The 15985-nt window shown below is 36.8% G+C and overlaps 1 protein-coding gene across 3 annotated transcripts in view; it reads left to right on the top strand.

Moving 5' to 3' along the window:
* The window catches only part of CNTN1 (contactin 1), a 441173-nt gene that overhangs the window by 287824 nt on the left and 137364 nt on the right, over positions 1-15985 (top strand). For all 3 annotated transcript variants that reach the window (XM_030939730.1, XM_030939732.1, XM_030939731.1), the window contains exons 13-14: positions 9087-9214; positions 9494-9669. In XM_030939730.1, the coding sequence (XP_030795590.1) occupies positions 9087-9214; positions 9494-9669 (304 nt within the window). The remainder of the gene's footprint in view (positions 1-9086; positions 9215-9493; positions 9670-15985) is intronic.

The raw sequence follows: 15985 nt of genomic DNA, 5'->3' as shown, positions 1-15985 counted from the left end.
GCACAGGCACAGCTGTTTAATGAATGGGGGAAGAGGGCAGGGACATCAGGGGCTTCCCTGAACACATTAACTTTTAAAGTTAATATGTTTGACCTAAGAATTAAGATTTTAACAAGAAGTGTAAAAGGAAAAGTCCATTTGTTCAATTTGCTGACATTAATGTTCAGACAATGAGCAATGCGGAGACCATGATCAAAGGGCAGCTGCATGTGTAGGTGCTTACTCCTTCCACAACCTAGAGCAGGGCATTCCGCATTGGACAAACCATTAGTTCTCCTCCTTGATAATAAAATATTTTTCTGATTCTGATGAAGACCCATGTCATGGACCTCTTCAACTAAGGAATTCGCAGAACTATGTTTCATGGACTTGTTTTTCCTAAATATCAATATGTGTTCAAAAAAAGAAAAGAAAGATCTAGCTCCTGAAATTTTACAGTTTGATTGTGTTATATTTTTAAAGCCTTTGAAATCAAATTGCATTATTTCCTTGATGAAAGAGTCTATAAAATTTTTACTTAGTACTTCAACCCATTAATATCTCAGTGTAAATACCATTTTATAGTAGATATAGTATTCATATGCAAATATATTTGAATTGTAAAATGATATGTATAAAAAGCTAAACATAAAAATTTTGGTGTTTATTTTGAAAAAGAATACCCAAGGACTATTGGTCTTTAAGTATAAATATAATCTTATTCTTCTGAATGTAATTATAAAAACCATTTCCACGTAACTAAGTTCTTTCTGTATCTGGTTAGTGGCCTAAAAAGTGGTTTCTGTGATATTTGGGAGAAGCTATGTATCTTGATAAATGGTAATTAGTTTATCATTTTATGATTTTATTTTTGGCTCAAATGATATACTTTCCGCAGCAGAATTTCTTTGTAATTAACAGAATTAAGTTAGTTGCTAATTTAAATTCAATGGATTGCTGTTAGCTCTAAAGTCACTTTTATTTAAACCACTTATAGGAAGGGATCTTCGTTAGTCTTTTCTACTCCAGAGGTTATTCTGGAGCAATTTTGGCAACAATAAGTGACCAATTGGTTAAAGACCAGATTGTTCCTAGTTTGTTTGACAGCTGATCTATATATCATAGTATCTGGAAACAAGGATACAATCTTGAGAGTTTAATCTACATTACTTTAAGAATAAGGATAATTATTACCAAAAAATCAGGTTTTCTAAATATTTTTATTAAAAAATAATTTTAATCTCAAGGGAAATGTACCTGAAAGTATAAATGAGATGAATGACACATGGAATTTTGTATACCCTTTAAAGATGGTAAAGATCAATCAAAAACTAAGTAAACCAAAAATATTAGCGTGATTTAAGAAAGAAACATCATTAAGGGGGCGGAGCAAGATGGCCGAATAGGAACAGCTCCAGTCTCCAACTCTCAGCGCCAGGGACACAGAAGACCGGTGATTTCTGCATTTTCAACTGAGGTACTGGGGTCATCTCACTAGGGAGTGCCGGACAATCGGTGCTGGTCAGCTGCTGCAGCCTGACCAGCGAGAGCTGAAGCAGGGCGAGGCATCGCCTCACCTGGAAGCGCAAGGGGGAAGGGGATCCGTTTTCCTAGCCAGGGGAATTGAGACACACAACACCTGGAAAATCGGGTAACTCCCACCCCAATACTGCGCTGTAAGCATACAGGCACACCAGGAGAATATATCCCACACCTGGCCGGGAGGGTCCCACACCCACGAAGCCTCCCTCACTGCTAAAACAGCAGTCTGCCGCGATCTATCCGCAAGGCAGCAGCGAGGCTGGGGGAGGGGCGCCCGCCATTGCTGAGGCTTAAGTAGGGAAACAAAGCCGCTGGGAAGCTCGAACTGGGTGGAGCTCACAGCAGCTCAAGGAAGCCTGCCTGTCTCTGTAGTCTCCACCTCTAGGGACAGCGCACAGCTGAAGACCAACAGGGGAAGTAGCGGGAGCCGGTGCAGACGCGAACGACTCTGTCTGACAGCTTTGGGGAGAGCCGTGGATCTCCCAACGCGGAGGTTGAGATCTGAGAACGGACAGACTGCCTGCTCAGGTGTGTCCCTGACCCCTGAGTAGCCTAGCTGGGAGAAATCCCCCACTAGGGGCAGTCTGACACCCCACACCTCACAGGGTGGAGTACACCCCTGAGAGGAAACTTCCAAAGGAAGAATCAGACAGGTACACTCGCTGTTCAGCAATATTCTATCTTCGGCAACCTCTGCTGCTGATACCCAGGCAAACAGGGTCTGGAGTGGACCTCAAGCAATCTCCAACAGACCAACAGACAGTCCTGACTGTCATAAGGAAAACTATCAAACAGGAAGGACACCTATACCAAAACCCCATCAGTACGTCACCACCATCAAAGACCAGAGACAGATAAAACCACAAAGATGGGGAAGAAGCAGGGCAGAAAAGCTGGAAATTCAAAAAATAAGAGCGCATCTCCCCCTGCAAAGGAGCGCAGCCCATCGCCAGCAACGCATCAAAGCTGGTCAGAGAATGACTTGGACGAGAGGAGAGAAGAAGGCTTCAGTCCATCAAACTTATCAGAGCTAAAGGAGGAAATACGTACCCAGCGCAAAGAAACTAAAAATCTTGAAAAAAGAGTGGAAGAATTGACAGCTAGACTAATTAATGCAGAGAAGATTATAAACGAAATGACAGAGATGAAAACCATGACACGAGAAATAAGTGACAAATGCAAAAGCTTCAGTAACCGACTCGATCAACTGGAAGAAAGAGTATCAGCGATTGAGGATCAAATGAATGAAATGAAGCGAGAAGAGAAACCAAAAGAAAAAAGAAGAAAAAGAAATGAGCAAAGCCTGCAAGAAGTATGGGATTACGTAAAAAGACCAAATCTACGTCTGATTGGGGTGCCTGAAAGTGAGGGGGAAAATGGAACCAAGTTGGAAAACACTCTTCAGGAAATCATCCAGGAGAACTTCCCCAACCTAGTAGGGCAGGCCAACATTCAAATTCAGGAAATACAGAGAACGCCACAAAGATACTCCTCCAGAAGAGCAACTCCAAGACACATAATTGCCAGATTCACCAAAGTTGAAATGAAGGAAAAAATCTTAAGGGCAGCCAGAGAGAAAGGTCGGGTTACCCACAAAGGGAAGCCCATCAGACTAACAGCAGATCTCTCGGCAGAAACTCTACAAGCCAGAAGAGAGTGGGGGCCAATATTCAACATTCTTAAAGAAAAGAATTTTCAACCCAGAATTTCATATCCAGCCAAACTAAGTTTCATAAGTGAAGGAGAAAGAAAATCCTTTACAGATAAGCAAATGCTTAGAGATTTTGTCACCACCAGGCCTGCCTTACAAGAGACCCAGAAGGAAGCCCTAAACATGGAAAGGAACAACCGGTACCAGCCATCGCAAAAACATGCCAAAATGAAAAGACCATCGAGGCTAGGAAGAAACTGCATCAACTAACGAGCAAAATAACCAGTTAATATCATAATGGCAGGATCAAGTTCACACATAACAATATTAACCTTAAATGTTAATGGACTAAATGCTCCAATTAAAAAACACAGACTGGCAAACTGGATAAAGAGTCAAGACCCATCAGTCTGCTATATTCAGGAGACCCATCTCACATGCAGAGACATACATAGGCTCAAAATAAAGGGATGGAGGACGATCTACCAAGCAAATGGAGAACAAAAAAAAGCAGGGGTTGCAATCCTTGTCTCTGATAAAACAGACTTTAAACCATCAAAGATCAAAAGAGACAAAGAAGGCCATGACATAATGGTAAAGGGATCAATTCAACAGGAAGAGCTAACTCTCCTAAATATATATGCACCCAATACAGGAGCACCCAGATTCATAAAGCAAGTCCTTAGAGACTTACAAAGAGACTTAGACTCCCATACAATAATAATGGGAGACTTCAACACTCCGCTGTCAACATTAGACAGATCAACGAGACAGAAAGTTAACAAGGATATCCAGGAATTGAACTCATCTCTGCACCAAGTGGACCTAATAGACATCTATAGAACTCTCCACCCCAAATCAACAGAATATACATTCTTCTCAGCACCACATCGCACTTATTCCAAAATTGACCACATAATTGGAAGTAAAGCACTCCTCAGCAAATGTAAAAGAACAGAAATTATAACAAACTGTCTCTCAGACCACAGTGCAATCAAACTAGAACTCAGGACTAAGAAACTCAATCAAAACCGCTCAACTACATGGAAACTGAACAACCTGCTCCTGAATGACTACTGGGTACATAACGAAATGAAAGCGGAAATAAAGATGTTCTTTGAAACCAATGAGAACAAAGATACAACATACCAGAATCTCTGGGACACATTTAAAGCAGTGTGTAGAGGGAAATTTATAGCACTAAATGCCCACAAGATAAAGCAGGAAAGATCTAAAATTGACATTCTAACATCACAATTAAAAGAACTAGAGAGGCAAGAGCAAACACATTCAAAAGCTAGCAGAAGGCAAGAAATAACTAAGATCAGAGCAGAACTGAAGGAGATAGAGACACAAAAAACGCTCCAAAAAATCAATGAATCCAGGAGCTGGTTTTTTGAAAAGATCAACAAAATTGACGGACCGCTAGCAAGGCTAATAAAGAAGAAAAGAGAGAGGAATCAAATAGATGCAATAAAAAATGATAAAGGGGATATCACCACCGACCCCACAGAAATACAAACTACCATCAGAGAATACTATAAACGCCTCTACGCAAATCAACTAGAAAATCTAGAAGAAATGGATAATTTCCTGGACACTTACACTCTCCCAAGGCTAAACCAGGAAGAAGTCGAATCCCTGAATAGACCAATAGCAGGCTCTGAAATTGAGGCAACAATTAATAGCCTACCCACCAAAAAAAGTCCAGGACCAGATGGATTCACAGCTGAATTCTACCAGAGGTACAAGGAGGAGCTGGTACCATTCCTTCTGAAACTATTCCAATCAATAGAAAAAGAGGGAATCCTCTCTAACTCATTTTATGAGGCCAACATCATCCTGATACCAAAGCCTGGCAGAGACACAACAAAAAAAGAGAATTTTAGACCAATATGCCTGATGAACATTGATGCAAAAATTCTCAATAAAATACTGGCAAACCGGATTCAGCAGCACATCAAAAAGCTTATCCACCATGATCAAGTGGGCTTCATCCCTGGGATGCAAGGCTGGTTCAACATTCACAAATCAATAAACGTAATCCAGCATATAAACAGAACCAAAGACAAGAACCACATGATTGTCTCAATAGATGCAGAAAAGGCTTTTGACAAAATTCAACAGCCCTTCATGCTAAAAACGCTCAATAAATTCGGTATTGATGGAACGTACCTCAAAATAATAAGAGCTATTTATGACAAACCCACAGCTAATATCATACTGAATGGGCAAAAACTGGAAAAATTCCCTTTGAAAACTGGCACAAGACAGGGATGCCCTCTCTCACCACTCCTATTCAACATAGTGTTGGAAGTTCTGGCTAGGGCAATCAGGCAAGAGAAAGAAATCAAGGGTATCCAGTTAGGAAAAGAAGAAGTCAAATTGTCCCTGTTTGCAGATGACATGATTGTATATTTAGAAAACCCCATCGTCTCAGCCCAAAATCTCCTTAAGCTGATAAGCAACTTCAGCAAAGTCTCAGGATACAAAATTAATGTGCAAAAATCACAAGCATTCTTATACACCAGTAACAGACAAGCAGAGAGCCAAAGCAGGAATGAACTTCCATTCACAATTGCTTCAAAGAGAATAAAATACCTAGGAATCCAGCTTACAAGGGATGTAAAGGACCTCTTCAAGGAGAACTACAAACCACTGCTCAGTGAAATAAAAGAGGACACTAACAAATGGAAGAACATACCATGCTCATGGATAGGAAGTATCAATATCATGAAAATGGCCATACTCCCCAAGGTTATTTATAGATTCAATGCCATCCCCATCAAGCTACCAATGAGTTTCTTCACAGAATTGGAAAAAACTGCTTTAAAGTTCATATGGAACCAAAAAAGAGCCCGCATTGCCAAGACAATCCTAAGTCAAAAGGACAAAGCCGGAGGTGTCACGCTACCTGACTTCAAACTATACTACAAGGCTACAGTAACCAAAACAGCATGGTACTGGTACCAAAACAGAGATATAGACCAATGGAACAGAACAGAGTCCTCAGAAATAATACCGCACATCTATAGCCATCTGATCTTTGACAAACCTGAGAGAAACAAGAAATGGGGAAAGGATTCCCTATTTAATAAATGGTGCTGGGAAAATTGGCTAGCCATAAGTAGAAAGCTGAAACTGGATCCTTTCCTTCCCCCTTATACGAAGATTAATTCAAGATGGATTAGAGACTTAAATGTTAGACCTAATACCATAAAAACCCTAGAAGAAAATCTAGGTAGTACCATTCAGGACATAGGCATGGGCAAGGACTTCATGTCTAAAACACCAAAAGCAACGGCAACAAAAGCAAAAATTGACAAATGGGATCTAATTAAACTAAAGAGCTTTTGCACAGCAAAAGAAACTACCATCAGAGTGAACAGGCAACCTACAGAATGGGAGAAAATTTTTGCAACCTACTCATCTGACAAAGGGCTAATATCCAGAATCTACAAAGAACTCAAACAAATATACGAGAAAAAAACAAACAACCCCATCAAAAAGTGGGGAAAGGATATGAACAGACATTTCTCAAAAGAAGATATTCATACAGCCAACAGCCACATGAAAAAATGCTCATCATCACTCGCCATCAGAGACATGCAAATCAAAACCACAATGAGATACCATCTCACACCAGTTAGAATGGCAATCATTAAGAAGTCAGGAAACAACAGGTGTTGGAGAGGATGTGGAGAAATAGGAACACTTTTACACTGTTGGTGGGATTGTAAACTAGTTCCACCATTATGGAAAAGAGTATGGCAATTCCTCAAGGATCTAGAACTAGATGTACCATATGACCCAGCCATCCCACTACTGGGTATATACCCAAAGGATTATAAATTATTCTACTACAAAGACACATGTACACGTATGTTTATTGCGGCACTATTCACAATAGCAAAGACTTGGAATCAACCCAAATGTCCATCTGTGACAGACTGGATTAAGAAAATGTGGCACATATACACCATGGAATACTATGCAGCCATAAAAAAGGATGAGTTTGCGTCCTTTGTAGGGACATGGATGCAGCTGGAAACCATCATTCTTAGCAAACTATCACAAGAATAGAAAACCAAACACCGCATGTTCTCACTTATAGGTGGGAACTGAACAATGAGATCACTTGGACTCGGGAAGGGGAACATCACGCACTGGGGCCTATCATGGGGAGGGGGGAGGGGGGAGGAGGGAGGGATTGCATTGGGGAGTTATACATGATATAAATGATGAATTGATGGGTGCTGACGAGTTGATGGGTGCAGCACACCAACATGGCATAAGTATACATATGTAACAAACCTGCACGTTATGCACATGTACCCTAGAACTTAAAGTATAATAAAAAAAAAAAAAAAAGAAAAAAGAAAGAAACATCATTGTTTTTTCCACTGCTACTTGATTATAATTTTTGTTGTGTTTCTTGAAAAATAATTAAATGAGAGGGATGTGGGAACTTGGCTGAGGACTTACACTAGAGCTTAGTGAGAAAAAGTGTGACCCATTAATATTGATATTGTATGAATGTGTGTCCTCCAAGTGGCTGACGCCAGGAAGATTAGCTATGTAAGAAATTAATTAATGGCAATGCATGGGAGGGAGAATAGAGAGGAAGCTGGTGGAGGCTTGGAAAAGTATTTTATTGAGATACAGGTCTGATCCCAGATGAAGGACAGAGGGAAGGAAGGAAAAAATATTGTGCTGAAATGATTTGTACTGCACTGTACTTCTAAGAGAGTACAGTAATGCCACTGGAGAGGCTTCCAGTCAAAAATGCGTATCAGAGGAGTTTGCTATCTTCCAGGAGCAGGCCCGGTTTAAAATTCCTCCTGTGATCAGTCATTGGCTGAGAACAGTCTGTGGAACGTGTGACTTTGAATAAACACAGTGTTGGATTTCTGAGTAAGCGTCTGGGACAGAGAATAAATTACACTCCTCAGAGTTGGAGAAAGAGGAATACTCTCAGAGCTTCCATGATCTTAACTAATTACTTTTATTGTTATATTATTTTGATACTTCATTTCTCCTTCAACAACTAAAAGTATTCTGAAATGAGCTTCAAGTCAGGACTAGATTGTTCAAGAAAGGAAAGGAAATCCTGGACTATAATATCAGTGGAAATTTTGATATTTTCTTATATGAGGATTTTTATCAATAAGGTAGACAAAAATAGTTTCTTTTTCTTTTATCAGACTTTGCCCTTAAAATGGATATATGTTTGCATGTTTTGTGCAAACTTTCAAAGATAATTTAGTTTTGAAAATGATCCATTTAAAGAAAGTAAAAAAATCCAGTGACAGGCAATTCAATATTTAATCTAAGTGTGAGTTTCTATACAATAAAACTTAGTGAGTTTTTAGTCTCCATCCCCTGGGGAAGAGGCTGACATGCAGGGAAATATGTGTAGTATGAAAGACAGTTTCTGTTCAAAGAAGAATTTCCTAAATATTAATTTGTTCCAGAAGTTGTTACTAAGGGAGGTTGTAAAATATTTTTTAAAGTTTCTAAAAATAAAATGTTTGTTTTTCTCTGTAGCCATGGAAATGGCAATCTGTCCTCACCTCCTAGTCTGAATTGAAGTCCTGAGGTTACATTTCTGGGAGACCTGGGCTCATTTCTTTCAGGCCTATGACTGATTTCAGCCTGTCCTGTAGTGGAAGATCAGTTAGAAGACTATGGCAATAGTTCAAGAAAAAGATGAAAGTGGATTTCCAAAACAAATTGTCAATGATGAGAAAAAATATTATAACTAAAGGCTAGAATTTTTCAACTTACAAAAATGTCTGTGGTTGCATGATTTATATGGAATATAATAATTGAAAAATATTAGTGTTTGTAATCTAAGACATAATGTATTTTACGAAATCAGGTTTGTGAATTATATGTATTTTTATTTCACTAGAATACTCATTTGGGAAGATGGTAGCTTGGAAATCAATAATATTACAAGGAATGATGGAGGTATCTATACATGCTTTGCAGAAAATAACAGAGGGAAAGCTAATAGCACTGGAACCCTTGTTATCACAGGTAAGTTAATGTTTGAGGGTGCTTAATTTCTAATGTATTAAAAAAATGTGATTCAGCACTAAGCATCTAAACAGTCAATGTATTCATAAATTTCTTTTTCAAAAGAATTTCAGGCAAGTTTCTTGCTTGATGATATTGTTCTTGGAATTTGGGTGTGAAAACATCTTATTATTTGCACAAATAAATATATATTGGTTTTTATTATTTTAATATACCAGACAATATGGTGTCTTATATCTTCTTGAGTTGTGCTTTACTTATCTATTTAAAAATATATAGATCCCACGCGAATTATATTGGCCCCGATTAATGCTGATATCACAGTTGGAGAAAATGCCACCATGCAGTGTGCTGCGTCCTCTGATCCTGCCTTGGATCTCACATTTGTTTGGTCCTTCAATGGCTATGTGATCGATTTTAACAAAGAGAATATTCATTACCAGAGGAATTTTATGGTATGTGTTTTAAGTTTCATCTTATTAACACCCCAGTGATTCCTATGTGTCTGCATTGAAAGTTCTATTACTATAATCATATTTGATATGATCTTTGTTTTTCATGAGACCAAAAAGCAGGCAAGAAAGCTTTTTGTGGTTCTCCTTATATTAACTGTTGTACTGCTAAATCTTTCTAAAATGACTAGCCCTGAGGATTTTGGCAGAAGTATCAATCAATTAGTATTAATTGGGCTTTAGGTATGATTCCCCCTTAATTTTAATACAATTTTACATTGATGTGTATTATGTCAGTATATGTGTGCCCTTGGCTCTAGTGCCTTCATTCTTACTTTAAATGTAGAGCATAGAACTTAATCTTTGTTATAATGATGACCTTAAGACATTTAAGTTATGATTTAAGAGTAAGAAAGACACAATTACATATGTTGGAGAATTTGGAGAATTCGTTTATGTGATTTGAAAAGGGTTAAATGGCTATATTTTAAGAATTGAAAAGTGTTACATTCTACAAGCCCTATAATTAAACATAGTGATATAAAGAATCAAGGTACAGAAAGAAATAAAATAGAGGAAAAAGATTAGGAAGTAATGCACGCAAAACAATGTGTATAGGAACATCGTTGGTGTCTTGGTAGGCTGTCTAGGTTACAGTGTATTTAAAAAGTAAATCAATCACTGGCCCTACCAGCCTCTTTAGAAAAGCAAACATTTGGAAGACTAAGGACATATTTGGAACATAGGCATAATTAAGAAAACTTTTATTTTAGAAGTCAGTTACTAATATAAAAAAGAAGCATGAATGAACTCAGTAGGACATTTAAGATTGTTTAAGTCCCATAAAATCTGAAGATTGATATGTACACCTTATCGTATTATGCGTTCATATTGTCCAGCTATGTTTTTAGCTTTAGAAGAGTTTTAATTTAACTGATCTAGCCACAACTGTACACCTCTAGTAAACCTACCAATCCTCTTTCAGTTTCTGAACCAAAATTATATTTTAAAGAGTAACAGTTGAGAATTGGCAGAGAACTGTAAATTTTGTATTTTGACATAACAGGTAATATATTTTCCTTATAGATCTGAAACTATTTTGCATATGCCCCAAATTAGTCAAATTGGCACCAAAATCTCCAATACTTTATTTAAATTGTATTTTATTTTGCAAGAAAAGTAAATACAACTCGGGTTTTATTCATTTTAAGGGAAAAAAGTGAGCTAAACAGGGATCTTACTTTCACAAAAAGTAGCCTTCTGAATTTGAAATAATTATCTTTGGTGTTATAAATTGAATAATTTCAAAAGTAAAGTCTAGAAGTTCCACAACTATAGTTTATAAAGTAGTAACTAATAGCTGCAATGAAGTCTATGTAAATAAATTTGCAGACAAAAATTGCCCTCATTAAACTGAAATTTCATATTTAGAGCTAATTTATATTCTTTAACATACTAGTTACATTGTGCTGTTAGATGTAAATAATGACTGCAAAAAGAAAATGATAAAAAGGAATTTAAAGAGAAATAAAAATGGAGCCCAGTCACTTAAAAAACAAAAAACAAAAAACAGTAAAACAAAGAAACAACTGGAATACTAATTAGGAAATAAATAATAAATTAGTCCGTAAAAATGTAAATGACCTTATGGCCACTTAGTGCACGTTCTCCCTTTTCAGATGATAGCTGCAGAGATTCACATAGTTGCCCCCTCAGCTAATCCAGAGCAGAGTCCTGACCGCAGGCCCAATCTCGGGACTCACCCCCTCAGGTTTCAGTTCATTCCATCAAACCACGATCTGACAGTGGGAGCAAACCTACTCAGCTGGCTAGATATGCATCTTAATTGAATCAGAATATCAAATGCACATGTTTAGCACTTTGTAGATGGACAGATGCATTCAATTATCTCGATTTTTAAAAAGCCCGGATAAGAATCATTTTAAAATAAATAATTAAACTGAATTCTGTCTTTCAAACCAACACAAGACTAATGAAGCTTTCCCTGGCACCTTCCTTCTCGTTTAAAGCAAACTAGAAAGTTAAACTTCACTGCTCAATATGCCATGCAAAATTTAAGTAAAAACACTATAAATATGTGATCCTCCTTTTAGAAGAGAGTCCTGGAAGCTAGTAATTGCTTCTAGGACTGTTAATAGATCATTCTCAAAATAAGTGACTCTTCCTATCAAAAGCTTCGTGTGTGTATATATATATATGTTTCTTAAATAATGATTTGGTATTTTAGGTAGTTCTCCCAATATTTCAACAACTGAATAGCATTTGTTCATTAAGAATACGTACTAAGCACATGCCATAAGCAGACACACTTGTAGGCACTCGGGTAAATAAAACACTGAAATAGACACAGACACCAGCCCAAAATAAGCCAATGATACCCTGAGAGTTTAAGATTCAGATGTAAATGTTTACTTGGTAGCTATTACAGTTAACAAAACCGACGTAATTAACATGTTTTAACAATTTTCATTGCTAAAAATTAATACAGGATGTTCTGACTAATAATAAAAAAGAGTAGGGAAATCAAATTTTAAACTTTTTATTTCAAGAACCTAAGTTTTTATTTTCCAATTTAGTTTCAATATATTGAAGTCAATAATCAAGTTGCACTGATTTTAGCTTGCTATTCTTGATGTAAACCACTAAGGGGCAACATTGTATAAGGATTCAAATTTCACAGTCTGGTGTAATTTGGGACTTTCGTTTCCTTCATGAAATTAAACAAATACATCTGCTCATACTTATGAATAAATTGTGAGATTATAGGTGATTTTTAAAAGTCTTCCTTATACTTTTTCTAATTAAAGTTATGTAATTAATAGGAAAAATGTAACTATACATTTTTAAAGATGTATATTTCTTTTAAGAGTTTAATAGGAACACCAAAAAAGCAAAAATAATACTGTCTTTATATTTAGTGATCCTACTTTATGTAAAACTCTTTAGGATTAATTTGTTTTTTAATGTGACTTTCAATTTTAACGCAGTAAATGCACACCTAGTACTGATTATAGAAAAACACTGAGGAGTTAAACATCTAACATTTTCCTGAGTATATTAATATGTAATAATTGTCAGTAGATGTTCCACTGGAACTTGAACTTATACATGGGGGATGTTAAAAATACAAGCTCGAAGCAGAAATTTAATAAATGTGAGGTTTTGATACAATAAGATATTAAAGCAGTTTTTCTGCCATTATTTTATTTTGTTGATGTCATATTGCAAATGATCATAAATTTTTCAAGTCCAGTTATAAAGTGGCTCCTGTTTTGGCTTTCTAATTCAATAGCTACTTAATTCCTTAGAGTAAATTACAAAAGGCAGAGCCATTTTATTTATTCATTTAATTTATGACCTTTCTTGTTCCAGAGAAGACTTAAGACAATCTATCAAAAATACAAATTTTAAATATCTCATTTTATTCTTCTTTCAAGGTGGCACCTAACCTGTAGAATTTTTCAGTAGCCCTCAATTTTTGTCATTCATTTTGGGTCATTAACAACATTAGCTGCTTAGAGTCATTATTTTTATTACATGAGTTTCTAAAAATGTCCAGTTCTGGAAATTGTCACTATTTCATTCGTATATATATATATGCAGGCACACACACACACACACACACATATATATATCACACACACACACATTATATATATATATTACTCTTATTACAAATACATGTTAAAATTGTAATACTGTGGGACATTATTGCCTGTCTTTTATGAATTCATAAATATCATTTGAATTGTTCAGAGATTCTGTCACAAACCAACCTGGGCTTTAGGCTTCATTTTCTCACCTCTTATTTGGTGACCCTGATCCAGGGATTAAAATTCTCTAAGCCTCCGAATTTCCCTCTGTAAAACGTGATTAATCATTCACTTACTTCATTCAGGTTACTTCATTGGGTTTGCAAAACTAGTGACTTCATGAAAGAGTGCATATAAAGACTTGGCACAGGATCTGGTATATAAGTGATTATTAATACTTTCTATAATAGAGCAATCATCTCCAACTGGAAATTCTAGAAGCTTTTGCTAGTTTTTGTTTCGTTTTGTTTTTGGGTTTTTTTTTTTTTTTTTTTAGCCACAGATCTCATTTTCCACAATTTAATACTTGCACTACTTGCTGTGCTGGATACTTAGACTGAGACCAAAAAAAAAAAACAAAAAAAACAAAAAAAAACAAAAACAAAAACAAGAAAAACAAAAACAAAAAGAAAAACAACCTGGGTATTTCATTGCTGAGGGCAGTGAAGAGGTAATAACAGTTACCATTTATTGTGGGCTTACTGTTTAGTCAGAATTGGGTTAAATGTTTTTCACATATTTCTTAGTTGATCTTCACAGAAATCCTCTGTGGAGTGCATATTACTGTCATTTTCTCAGTTTCCAAAGTGAGGAAAGTGAGCATTAGAAAAATTGAGTAATTGGTCCCATGTAATCATACAAGTCGCTAGTGGCTAACAGATGATTTGAAGCCAGGTGGCCTGACTGCCAACCCTGTAATCTCCACCACTTCGATTCTTCATCTTTTGGTTAATGTTCACGTCTGTGCTTATTTAAATAATTCTCCCCTAAGTGTCTGACGTTCTACAAGACAGTACTGTTCAACTCACATTTTATTCTCTAATCTGGTTTAATGAACTTTGTATGCTCACCATATTGCCCAAATTACTTCATTCTCCCTACACTGTTAGCCACCTTTGCAATACACTGTAAGTCATGTCTACACAGTTTCAAGTGGTCTAACTATAAAGTTCCTGGCAATTCCTATTGATCCCCTGTAGATAGTTACACTGGGTGTGCGTTTGCAGGTATGTGGGTGTGCATTTTTTCTGAGTGCACAGGCAATACCACTCAAGAGAGAAGAAGATTTCTTACCCAAAGGTTATTTTCCTTTTTTAAAGAAAAATTTTATTAAACATATCAAAAAACGGTCTTTAGATTTTAGAAATACGTATTTAAAACTAGATCATGGTGTGATCTTGTGCAGAAATTGTTTCTGCAAGACAAGCAAAAAGGAGAGGAGAAATGATAAAACAGAAGTCAGTTTGTTATTTTTTAAATATTTGTCTCTATTCACTATTTTTGTTGTTGCTGTTGTTTTTGTGGGTTTTTATTTTATTTTATTTTGAGACAGAGGTTAGCTCTTGTTGCCCAGGCTGGAGTATAATGGCGCGCGCGATCTCGGCTTATTGCAACCTCTGCCTCCTGGGTTCAAGTAATACTCTGGCCTGAGCCCCCCAAGTAGCTGGGATTACAGTCACCCACTACCATGCCTGGCCAATTTTTTGTATTTTTAGTAGAGACGGGGTTTCACCATCTTGGCCAGGCTGGTCTTGAACTCCTGACCTCAGGTGATCCACCCACCTCGGCCTCTCAAAGCACTGGGGTTACAGGCATGAGCCACCATGCCCAGCCTCTATTCACTGCTGAACAAGAAGGTTAAGATTATCCAGAATTATGTGGGAGAAAACAAGGATGGTTGGGCAATTATCCTTGGTAAGAATCAGATTTGAGCTGAAAAAAATCAGAGAAGGAGACCAGGCAGCCACAGGGAGATCGTGGAAGCCCTGAAGTTTTGTAACTTTGGTCCCGTGTGGAAACATTTTTGGTTATCACAACTGTAGAGGGGTGTGTGTGTGTGTGTGTGTGGGGGGGGGGTATTTTAGGTATCTGTTTAGCTGTTAAATATCCTATAATGCACAACACAGAGTCCAAAAACAGAATATTATCTGGCCCAAGTTATCAATAGAACCAAGATTGAGAAATGTCCTCAAGAAAGATATTGAAGAGACTTAGCAATACTGGGACTAGCCACTGCAAGGTTTTAAGCATGATATATTGGAAACAAAGAGATGTTATATTGTTTTGAACATCTGAGAGTATTGGGGACACAAATAAAAATAAACTAAAATTTTTTAAATGTATATCCAAAATAGTTTAAGTAGTAGAGGATAGTGGATATGTGCTTCTTGAATTTAAGACTCTTAAATTTTGATGAGCAGTGAAAAAGAGGGAGAAATACATAAAAAAAAAAAAAATACAGGCTCCTGGCATAGTCTTGTGACCACAGAAGATACAAAAGCATTGGGCCCATGTCAAATTGCTCGATTTTCCTTATCAGTAATTAGTTGGAAAGGAGATAGATAATTAGATAATTCTATCATACTTCATTCTGTATGAATATATAACTTTTCTGATCTCTTTTTTACTACCTTAATAAACCTGTACTGATACCTAACTGCTATATTTTATTTGCTACTTTCCAGTGGTAAACAAAGGAAGGTACC

This window comes from Rhinopithecus roxellana, chromosome 10, assembly GCF_007565055.1.
Source record: "Rhinopithecus roxellana isolate Shanxi Qingling chromosome 10, ASM756505v1, whole genome shotgun sequence".
NCBI lineage: Eukaryota > Metazoa > Chordata > Mammalia > Primates > Cercopithecidae > Rhinopithecus > Rhinopithecus roxellana.
The sequence above is the reverse complement of the archived record's forward strand: the minus strand, read 5'-3'. Positions and strand labels throughout refer to the sequence as shown.